General features: G+C 42.8%; 1 protein-coding gene and 1 non-coding gene across 4 annotated transcripts in view; both read left to right on the top strand.

Moving 5' to 3' along the window:
- Positions 1 to 12,020, top strand: part of xrcc3 (X-ray repair complementing defective repair in Chinese hamster cells 3) — a 30,124-nt gene that overhangs the window by 9,603 nt on the left and 8,501 nt on the right. The window contains exons 2-7 of one of the 3 annotated variants that reach the window (XM_029733399.1): positions 1,849 to 1,986; positions 7,674 to 7,886; positions 8,161 to 8,315; positions 8,660 to 8,872; positions 9,258 to 9,304; positions 9,570 to 10,637. In XM_029733399.1, the coding sequence (XP_029589259.1) occupies positions 1,849 to 1,986; positions 7,674 to 7,886; positions 8,161 to 8,315; positions 8,660 to 8,872; positions 9,258 to 9,304; positions 9,570 to 9,864 (1,061 nt within the window). In that variant the 3' untranslated portion in view covers positions 9,865 to 10,637. Of the gene's footprint in view, positions 1 to 1,848; positions 1,987 to 7,673; positions 7,887 to 8,160; positions 8,316 to 8,659; positions 8,873 to 9,257; positions 9,305 to 9,569; positions 10,638 to 12,020 lie in introns of those variants that run through there. The other 2 variants (XM_029733401.1, XM_029733400.1) reach the window with 2 other exon arrangements.
- Positions 7,456 to 7,529, top strand: trnaa-agc (transfer RNA alanine (anticodon AGC)). Its single transcript has one exon. It is a non-coding gene; the product is annotated as a tRNA-Ala (tRNA).

Genomic DNA, 12,020 nt, shown 5'->3' with positions numbered 1-12,020 from the left:
CAGCCATTATTTGAAGTGTTTCTAAAATTCACAATGGATAAAACTAGTGGTGGGAAAACAATTGGAACCATTTCCGTGTTTGACTGTTAAGTCTTATGGGTGTTATGACTCATACTGTGGTAGGCTATTACCATGAGCCCATCCTTTCCAATTAAGGTCCCACCAACCACCTGTGTTTTATTGCCATATGACATGGAAACTTAGCTAATGTTATACCCCTTGACTTATTCCACATTTTGTTGTATTAGACTGAATTCAAAATTTATGAAATAGTTTTTTATATATATATATATATATATATATAAAAAACTATCACGCATCTACAAACAATACCCCATAATGACAAAGTGAAAACCATGTTTTAGGATTTTTTTTCTCAAATTTATTGAAAATTAAATGTAGAAATATCTTATTTACATAAGTATTCACAACTCTGAGTCAATATTTTGTAGAGGCACCTTTGGCAGAAATTATAGCTGAGTCTTTCTGGGTAGGTCTCAAAGAGCTTTCCACTCCTGGATTGTGCAACATTTGCGATTTTATTCTTTTCAAAATTCAAATTGGTTGTTGATCATTGCTAGACAACCATTTTCAGGTCTTGACAGATTTTCAAATAGATTTAAGTCACAACTGTAACTCGGCCACTCAGGAACATTCACTGTCTTCTTGGTAAGCAACTGTAGTGTAGATTTGTCCTTGTGTTTTAGGTTATTGTCCTGCTTAAAGGTGAATTAATCTCCCAGTGTCTGGTGGCAATCAGACTGAACCAGGTTTTCTTCTAGGATTTTGCCTGTGCTTAGCTCCATTCTGTTTTTTTTATCTCAAACTCACCAGTTCTTAATGATTACAAGCATACCCATAACATAATGCAGCCATCACTATGCTTGAAAATATGGAGAGTGGTACTCAGTAATATGTTTGGAGCATATCCATAACATAATGCAGCCATCACTATGCTTATCCAGTACAACACTTTGTATTCAGGCCAAAAAGTGAATTGCTTTGCCACATTTTTGGCAGTATTACTTCAGTGCCTTGTTACAAACAGAATGTAGGTTTAGGAATATTTTTGTTCTGTACAGGCTTCTTTTTCACTCTCAATTAGGTTAGGAGAAAACTGTATTTACAATACTATCACATTCAACTCTAACTGTTTTAAAGTCACCATTGGCCTCATTGTGAAATCCCTGAGCTGTTTCCTTCTGCAGCAACTGAGTTAGGAAGGACACCTGTATTTTTGTAGTGAGTGGGTATATTGATATACCATCCAAAGTGTAATTAATAACTTCACCGTGCTCAAATGGATATTCAATGTTCATTCAATGACATTCAATGTCTCCCATTTACCAATAGGTGTCCTTCTTTGCGAGGCAATGGAAAACCTCCCTTGTCTTGTGTGTTGAAATTCACTGCTCCACTGAGGGACCTTACAATTATCTGTATGTGTGGGGTACAGAGATGAGCTAGTCATTAAAAAAGAATGTTAAACACTATTATTGCAAACAGTGAGTCCATGCAACTTATTATGTGACTTGTTAAGCACATGTTTACTCCTGAACTTATTTAGGCTTGCCAGAACAAAGGGGTTGAATACTGGACTCAAAACATTTTAGCTTTTCATTTTTTATTAATATACGGGTTATAGTGTGTAGGCCAGTCACAAAAAATCTAAATGTAATCCATTTTAAATTCAGGCTGTAATACAAAACATCTGGAAAAAGTCAATAGGTGTGTATATACCATCTGAAGGCACTGTATCTACAACATTTTGCTTTGCTAGTCAATGTTGTGGTGTTAAAATGTATGCTGTAGGTGCATCTGCTCATTATTAATTTATGTTGATCTTAGCTAATGTGAAATCAGCGAGGGAGATTCTCAGTCTCTCGGGTCCGGATCTACAACGACTCACCCACCTGTCAAAGTCAGACGTGCAACACCTGCACACAGCTGTTGCTGTCTCTTACCGCAGACATTCACCTGTAACAGGTAGGCGTGCTCTATTCTATTGCAGGGTTCTCCAACTCCAAACATGGAGAACTACTGGGTGTGCAGATTTTGATTCCAGCACTAACACACCAACTAGCTAGCTACGTTTAGACGGGTGTTTTAGTGCTGGCTAGATTAATTGTGTATGGTTCATTGAACAAGCATGGGAAACAGTGTTTAAACCCTTTACAATGAAGATCTGTGAAGTTCTTTGGATTTTTACGAATTCTCTTTGAAAGACAGGGTCCTGAAAAAGGGACGTTTATTTTTTTGCTGAGTTTGTGATGGTAATGACGTTTGTTTTTAATGATAATTATAGGTCGAGGTCTCTAGCTACAGTGATATCGTCAACCTAGCTTTTAGCTAGCTAGATATCTGCTCTGCAGTGCAAGCTAAAGTTAGAGAAACAAGTTGAGGAAAAAGTAACTAAACAAAACATGTTTTATTATCACCTGTAACGATATATTTGTCTTGAATGAAAAGGTCATTTTTGCAATCTCCCAAATTAAATGTGATCTCTGTTGAGAGACAGGCTCTCCTCCAGCTTGCGTTACAAACACTACACTTGTCTATTCAGTAGCGGGGCAAGTGTAATGAAATGCATCACAAAATAAATGGGGCATAACTGTCAGGCTTGTAACTGCGCGTACGTGTCTCACATGGCTAGTCGATCGCCAAACTCTTCATTGAGACAATGGTGGAACATCAATCCATGGGCGAGTCAGTGCCACATTTTAAGTTGTGCCGAAATAAAATATAAAGATACCTTGCAAATTCAGAACTATGGTGTGAGATTTTTTCGAAGTAGTGTCTTTATTTTATTACGCAGGCCTATTGTTAATGCTGACTTTGTGCTTAAAACTCTGCTCGTCTGAATGGTCTCGTATGTTGTCAAAAAGCATAGGAATTTCAAAACCTAGCATAGTCACTTGAAATGTGACCGGCATTAAGTGATGCAAACCATACATTTGCATAGATTTGTTTTGTACAGCAAAATCATGTCAACATGCATTCGGAAAGTATTCAGACCCCTTTACTTTTTCAACATTTTCTTACGTTACAGCCTTATTCTATAATTGACAACAACATTTTTTTTACTCATCAATCAATACCCCATAATAACAATGCGAAAACAGGTTTTTAGAAATACAAAACAACAACCTTATTTGCATATGTATTCATACCCTTTTGTTATGAGACTCAAAATTGAGCTCAGGTGCATCCTGTTTCCATTGATCATCCTTGAGATGTTTCTACAACTTGATTGGAGTTCACCTGTGGTAAATTCAATTGATTGGACATGATTTGGAAAGGCGCACACCTGTCTATATAAGGTCCCACAATTAACAGTGCATGTCAGAGCAAAAACCAAGCCATGAGGTCGAAGGAATTGTCCGTAGAGCTCCGAGACAGGATTGTGTTGGCACAGATCTGTGGAAGGGTACCAAAACATTTCTTCAGCATGGAAGGTCCCCATGAACACAGGGGCCTCCATCACTCTTAAATGGAAGAAGATTAGAACCACCAACACTCTTCCTAGAGCTGGCCGCCGGCCAAACTGAGCAATCGGGGCAGAAGGGCCTTGGTCAGGGAGGTGACCAAGAACCAGATGGTAACTCTGGCAGAGTTCATATGTGGAGACTGGTGAACCTTCCAGAAGGGCAACCATCTTTGCAGCACTCCACCAATCAGGCCTTTATTGTAGTGTGGCCAGATGGAAGCCACTCCTAAGTAAAAGACACATGACAGCCCACTTGGAGTGTGCCAAAAGGCACTTTTAAAGGACTCTCAGACCATGAGAAACAAGATTCTCTGGTCTGATGAAACCAAGATTGAACTCTTTGGCCTGAATGCCAACCGTCACGTCTGGAGGAAACTTGTCACCATCCCTACGGTGAAGCAATGGTGGTGGCAACATAATGCATTGGGGATGTTTTTCAGCAGCAGGGACTGGGAGACTAGTCAGGATCGAGGGAAAGATGAGGAAAGTACCGAGATCCTTGATGAAAACCTGCTCCAGAGCATACAGGACCTCCGACTGGAGCGAAGGTTCACCTTCCAACGGGACAACGACCCAAGCACACAGCCAAGACAAAACAGGTGTGGCTTAAGGACAAGTCTCAATGTCCTTGAGTGGCCTAGCCAGAGCCCAGACTTGAACCTGATCAAACATCTCTGGAGAGACCTGAAAATAGCTGTGCAGCGACGCTCCCCATCCAACCTGACAGAGCTTGTGAGGATCTTTGGAGAAGAATGGGAGAAACTTCCCAAATACAGGTGTGCCAAGCTTGTAGCGTCATACCCAAGAAGACTCAAGGCTGTAATCGCTGCCAAAGATACTTCAACAAAGTACTGAGTAAAAGGTCTGAATACTTATGCAAATGTGATATTTCAGGTTATTTTTTAATAAATTCGCAAACATTTCTAAACCTGTTTTTACTTTGTCTTTATGGGGTATTGTGTGTAGATTGAGGATCTTTTTTTAAGATGAATGGTTGAGTTTGATATACTTTAAAAGCTTACATTGTCAAACTATTTGTCAACTATTTTATTTGTTGTACCTTTTTATTGTCAATTATCTAAACTTGTAAACTGCATTTTTTTTTTAAATAAATTTAAATTTCAATGCTGTACCAGCTAAATTGCAGTGGTCTGAAAGGGTCCTTCAATGAGTCTTCGGCACAGGACATATTGCTAATTCCGGACCAGGCCCTTATCCCCGACACTCGGAAGCTAAAAAGATGGCGCTATGGGGGCCGACGTGCAATAACCTTGGTGAAACTACGGCGGCGAGTGAATAAACCGCCTCTACCCTATGTTCTATCGACAAATGTGGAATCCCTGGAGAATAAACTGGACGAAGTAGGTTCGAGACTATCATATCAATTGGACATTAAGAACTGTACTATACTATGCTTCTTGGAGTCATGGTTGAAGATTTAGGCCTAATTAAAGTGTCACATTTGGCAATTTTCAGCTTCAATTCACTGGCATTATGTAAAATATATTAGCCCATACTCAGTAATAGTCTAATCTGTACTTTAATATATACTGCTCAAAAAAATAAAGGGAACACTAAAATAACACATCCTAGATCTGAATGAATGAAATAATTTTATTTTATACTTTATTCTTTACATAGTTGAATGTGCTGACAAAATCACACAAAAATAATCAATGGACATCCAATTTATCAACCCATGGAGGTCTGGATTTGGAGTCACACTCAAAATTAAAGTGGAAAACCACACTACAGGCTGATCCAACTTTGATGTAATGTCCTTAAAACAAGTCAAAATGAGGCTCAGTAGTGTGTGTGTGGCCTCCATGTGCCTGTATGACCTCCCTACAACGCCTGGGCATGCTCCTGATGAGGTGGCGGATGGTCTCATGAGGGATCTCCTCCCAGACCTGGACTAAAGCATCTGCCAACTCCTGGACAGTCTGTGGTGCAACGTGGCGTTGGTGGATGGAGCGAGACATGATGTCCCAGATGTGCTAAATTGGATTCAGGTCTGGGGAACGGGCGGACCAGTCCATAGCATCAATGCCTTCCTCTTGCAGGAACTGCTGACACACTCCAGCCACATGAGGTCTAGCATTGTCTTGCATTAGGAGGAACCCAGGGCCAACCGCACCAGCATATGGTCTCACAAGGGGTCTGAGGATCTCATCTCGGTACCTAATGGCAGTCAGGCTACCTCTGGCGAGCACATGGAGGGCTGTGCGGCCCCCCAAAGAAATGCCACCCCACACCATGACTGACCCACCACCAAACCGGTCATGCTGGAGGATGTTGCAGGCAGCAGAACGTTCTCCACGGCGTCTCCAGACTGTCACGTCTGTCACATGTGCTCAGTGTGAACCTGCTTTCATCTGTGAAGAGCACAGGGCGCCAGTGGCGAATTTGCCAATCTTGGTGTTCTCTGGCAAATGCCAAACGTCCTGCACGGTGTTGGGCTGTAAGCACAACCCCCACCTGTGGACGTCGGGCCCTCATACCACCCTCATGGAGTCTGTTTCTGACCGTTTGAGCAGACGCATGCACATTTGTGGCCTGCTGGAGGTCATTTTGCAGGGCTCTGGCAGTGCTCCTCCTTGCACAAAGGCGGAGGTAGCAGTCCTGCTGCTGGGTTGTTGCCCTCCTACGGCCTCCTCCACGTCTCCTGATGTACTGGCCTGTCTCCTGGTAGCGCCTCCATGCTCTGGACACTACGCTGACAGACACAGCAAACCTTCTTGCCACAGCTCGCATTGATGTGCCATCCTGGATGAGCTGCACTACCTGAGCCACTTGTGTGGGCTGTAGACTCCGTCTCATGCTACCACTAGAGTGAAAGCACCGCCAGCATTCAAAAGTGACCAAAACATCAGCCAGGAAGCATTGGAACTGAGAAGTGGTCTGTGGTCACCACCTGCAGAACCACTCCTTTATTGGGGGTGTCTTGCTAATTGCCTATAATTTCCACCTGTTGTCTATTCCATTTGCACAACAGCATGTGAAATGTATTGTCAATCAGTGTTGCTTCCTAAGTGGACAGTTTGATTTCACAGAAGTGTGATTGACTTGGAGTTACATTGTGTTTAAGTGTTCTCTTTATTTTTTTGAGCAGTGTATTTGGTGAATTTGTCATTACAAGACATTGTGATAAAGATTACGAAGATATAGCCTATGCGCACGGTTCTGGCTGTCTGCCTGCCCCTCCCTCCCTCGCTGTCTCGCCTGCTCTTTCTTTTCTCTAAGTAAAATGGTGCGCACAAGGTAGGATATATGGGACTACGTAGTTCTTTGCAAATAAATGATTCCTTTTTCTATGGTTCTTTGTGTGATTGGCTACCAGTTATGAAACAAAACGGCAGAAATACTTTGAGAATGGCTACGGCAGGATTTTTGTTTGCTATAAATCACAACTCGCACGTGGTCATACTTTTTCAGTTCACACACACACACACACACACATCTATTTTTAGGTGCATATGTGAGTAAAATGGTCGCACTGTATAGCCCTGAAATTCACACAAAGAGACGATGAAGGAGCGTCGTGCTCTCCTCCATGTAAAGAGATTTGACTGCAGCCAACCACTGAACACAAATCACACTGCCCACAGGTACCGGGAGGTGGGACAGATAGCAGACTGTCAAACCAGCAGTGTTTCTCTGTCATCGCTCACCTTGCGACTGACAGGCGCCTGTTCAATCAATAGATTGCTAGAAGATGCATGTCGTTCATTCTAGTGAGAGAGGGCAGGGCAGACTTTTTTTTCTGACTAGCGAATGGGAAAAGTAGCCTAGTTTAATTTAAATGGAAAAAGTTACACTGGTTGAGTCCAAAACAGGAGGTTTAAAAAGTAACCGAGCTGTTTTCAGTCCTTTGCAGCATTGCATTAATTAACAAAAGCCTGCACACCCAGTAACTCACCAGAGTTGGAGATGCGCTCTACCACTATCCAGCCACCCAGAAGTGATTTGTCCCGTGTGGCTCAGTTGGTAGAGCATGGTGTTAGCAACGCCAGGGTTGTGGGTTCGATTCCCACGGGGGACCAGTACGGAGAAATAAAAATGTATGCACTCACTACTGTAAGTCGCTCTGGATAAGAGCGTCTGCTAAATGACTAAAAAAAATAAAAAAATTGTAAAACAAGTTATATTCTATTATTCAACTAAAGGATTGTTTGTTTTCACACAGCCTTACAAGTGCACCGTGGAGAGTGTCCCTCTTTGGAACCTGGACACAAGCTAAGTTGGGCTTGCCCCGTTCTGGATGCTCTACTGCGAGGTGGTGTACCGTTGAGCGGCATCACAGAACTGGCAGGGGAGAGCAGTGCAGGAAAGACGCAGTTTGGCTTGCAGCTGTGTCTTTCTGTGCAGTACCCACTGGCGTATGGAGGGCTCAATTCAGGTGATCAAATGGATAAAATGGACTGAATCTGGGAGGGACGAACTGGACTAGCCTGTCCAATAAGGAACACTAATTTTAATTTGTTGCAAAACATTTTAAAACGTTTTCAATTGCATGCCTTAAGAAATGCGACCCAGCTCTTTGTTGCCAGTGTTTTGTCCTGATGTTCTGCCTGTAAACCGTATTGTCTAAATATTGTAACTTTTTAATTATTGGCAGATAGGGAGGCTTATGACATGATATTTTGTATGTGCATGTGTCTTTACACCTGCAGGAGCTGTGTATATTTGCACAGAAGACTCGTTTCCCATCAAGCGTTTGCGGCAGCTCATTACCCAGCAGGCTCGGCTGCGGCCAGAACTTTCCCAGGCCCTGATACGGAGCATCCGTTTCAGCGACAACATCTATATAGAGCATGCTGCCGATCTGGTAAGACAGCGGTGCAATAGACACCGACTTTAGTGGAGAATTCCTATAAAACGCCACTGGCACAGGTTGAGAGCAGTTCATGACGTGTCCACATGGAATTGGCTTTCCAGCCGTAGATAAGTAGTTGGGTTATGTTCCCATTTATTGCAGAAATAAAAGATACAAAAGATTTTGGTTCAAACATGATGAGGAGCATTCCATAAGCTGTTCTAGTGAGACTGTAAGAACCGTATGCTCTCTCATCTCACCTGTGCTAATACTTTCTGGTCACCTGTGCTAATACTTTCTGGTCACCTGTGCTTCCTAATATACATGTGACCAGTGTTTCTGTGCTGTCCCAACAGGGTGCGCTGCAGGCCTGCGTGTCCCAGCGGGTGCCCATTCTGCTCTCCCGGGGCCTTGTTCGGCTGGTGGTGGTGGACTCAGTGGCGGCCCTGTTCCGCAGCGAGTTCCAGGCGGACGAGGGCATCGAGAGAGCCCGCCACATGCTGGCCTTTGCCGCCACTCTCCACCACCTGAGTCACAACTACAGTACCCCGGTGCTGTGCATCAACCAGGTAGGGAAGAGCCTTAACTGCTCAGCAGACCTGGGTCAAATGCACTATATCAGACTATTTAGGTTTTCCTGGTACTAGAAGGGAAACACTGGAATAGTTCCAAAAGTGCAAACTCGAGTATATACGTAGAGTATTTCACCCAGGTCAGCTGCTATACATGCATGTCAGATGACGTATTATTATTCTTGGCTCACTTGAAAAGGACGTGCTAATCTCAATGTGACTTTGCTGTTTAAATAAAGGATCAATAAAATGAATAATGTTGGATGTGTTCTATTGATATTGTATAATGTAATGATGTTATAGTAGCCTGACCCTATAGATAAACAAAAGCTAGCGGTATGTTCAGAATAATGTAATGAGTTATTGCACCGTACCTCTTCAGGTGACAGATGTAATGGATGGGCCTGATCCAGCACACTGTAACTTTGGGTAAGTTGTTTGAGTCTCCTGATATATTTACTAGCATAGAGCGATACGAGTGTAGGTGTGTGTATGGCTTTGTGTCTTCGTGTAGTAGTAGTAATAATTAGGTGGGTGCTTACATTTGTCCTATTTCACACATGTAGAGTGTGAATTGGAAAAAGTGGTGTTTGCATACCCCACTCCCCCTGAGACACCCTCGGAGAGTGGGGTCAGGGATCAGACATTATTGACGGCGTGTGTGTGTCCGTCCTCACGCACGCTTCTTTCCCAGGTTGGTGGACAATAAGGTGCTGCCCGCCCTGGGCATGGCCTGGGCCAACCAGGTGATGGTGAGGCTGATGCTGCGCCGCCTCCCGGGCTGTGTGGGCACCGGGGAGCAGGGAGGTACCAGCGCCCCTCGCAGGCTGGAGGTGGTGTTCGCCCCCCACCTCCCCAGAGCCAGCTGCCTGTGTGGGGTGTGGGAGGAAGGAGTGAGAGGGCTGCCAAACAGACCACGGTCCGTCACCAACAGCGTTACCAAGAGACTTGAAACCACAGGCGAATTGGGCCTGAACGATGCTACCTAAATCCGACAAACATTTACAGTTGCAGGATACAGAAAAGTGCCAAATGGGAAAATGATAGGGACCCGCACACTTTAGATGCTCTAGTTTTCCTGGCAATATTGTAACCACAAAGGGATTTTGTATCAGGTGATTCAAGGGTGATTCCAGCAAGGAATGCACACTGGAGGAGTGTGGACACTGCAGGATGGCAGGACTGTTGCCTTACTTTGTGCTTCGACATTCCATAGTGAAGCCTATATGCATTTAAAAGGAGAGAGATGGTAGAAAAAGTATGGAAGTATTATGAGCCAAATGATAAGAAAATCCTGACAAACCATGTCTATACCTTTTAAAAATAAATCTAAATACATTTTTAGCAGCAGACATGTTCTGCTTTTCTTTTCTTTTCACAACCGAATGTAATATAGGCTATTGCATATATATATATATATATATATTTTGCACTACACTTCTGAAGTTTCATTTGCACAGCAGTGTGTGCCTGTTGGAGGGAGCCGACACTTGATTTAGAAATCGGCAGTCCTGTGGTTTATCCCAATCAGTACAGACAGCAGCACATCCTAGCAACAGCACTGACTGTTTCTAAATAGTGTAATTTCACTCCAACCAGGACATGCTGCTCTGCAAGTCAAATGCACTTCTGAAAACAGTGCAGAAAACTATCTGCAAATATTGAATTCTGGCCAAAGAGTTTCAGTTGTTTCACATGTTACAGGACGTTCTATCCAGTGATGTAGTGGTAAATAAAATTGGTGGGTAAAAGCTAATTGCCATTGGTGGTGAATGAAGTAACGCTTTTTATACTTTCAGTGCATTTTTCCCTGATAGCTGGGTAAACACTCGCACAAAAAGAGTAACGTGCATTTACTTTACAGACAGCTCGGGGCATTCAACATGTCAATACCTCTCTTAAATACAAGCAGTGATGAAGTCAATCTCTCCTCCACTTTGAGACAGGAGAGATTGACACGCATATTCGTAGTATCAGCTCTGTGTACATCCAAGGGCCTACTGCCCTGTTCTGAACCAATTGCAATTTTCCGAAGTACTTTTTTGTGGCACCTGACCACACTACTGAACAGTAGTCCAGGTGCGACAAAACCAGGGCCTGTAGGACCTGCGCTGTTGACAGTGCTGTCAAGAAGGTAGAGCAGCGCCTTATCATGGACATGCTTCTCCCCATCTTAGCTACTGTTGTATCAAATATGTTTGACCGTGACAGTTTTTACAATCCAGGGTAACTCCAAGTAGTTTAGTCACCTCAACTTGCTCAATTTCCATATTATTTATTACAAGATTTAGTTGAGGTTTTAGGGTTTGGTGAATGATTTGTCCCAAATACAATGCTTTTAGAAATATTTAGGACTAGCATAGTCCTTGCCACCCACTCTGAAACTAACTGCAACTCTTCAAGTGTTGCAGTCATTTCAGTCCCCTTACCACCACTGGGGGAAAAAATCCTAGGGGATCTCTCCTGTGATCTCTCTACTTTGACAAATAAATCATATTTTATTCAGTACTTCCTTGCCTGGGTAATTCATTTTTAAGCTTAATACAGATTTAATAGACTATCAATCTAGTATATAGATATGTACATTTTGGGTCTGATTCTCTGATAAATGAGGCTTAACTGTGCTGTTCCACTTACACATACAGGTAACTGCCAAAATAAAGGAAACGCAAACATAATTCATCTTTAATAGGGAAATGGGCCACCATGAGCCAGAACTGCTTCGATGCACCTTGGCATAGATTCTACAATCTGTCCGGAACTCTATTGGACGGATACCCTTCTTCAACAAGAAATTCCATCATTTGGTGTTTTGTTGATGGTGGTGAAAAACGCTGGCCGTGTCCGAATACCCATAGAAGCGTACAATGTACTTAAACTGCATAGTATGTACTCACCTTTGCATACTATTTGTGATTGTATAATGTTTAGTAAAAAGTATACAGTATGCCACGGGGTTAGTGTACTACTTTGCTACAGCTTCACATATATAACTGGCTAGCAAGGTTAAATATGAAGTTGTTGCTCAACAACAGCAAGCTTATCGGGTATTCATTCAACTTCAAGTCCTACTAAAGCACATAGTTAACGTATTTAGCTAAAGTAAAAGGCACGGCATGCTGCAAATAACACTGTTTTCAAAGAT

Source organism: Salmo trutta, chromosome 35 (genome assembly GCF_901001165.1).
Source record: "Salmo trutta chromosome 35, fSalTru1.1, whole genome shotgun sequence".
Lineage (NCBI taxonomy): Eukaryota > Metazoa > Chordata > Actinopteri > Salmoniformes > Salmonidae > Salmo > Salmo trutta.
The sequence above is the reverse complement of the archived record's forward strand: the minus strand, read 5'-3'. Positions and strand labels throughout refer to the sequence as shown.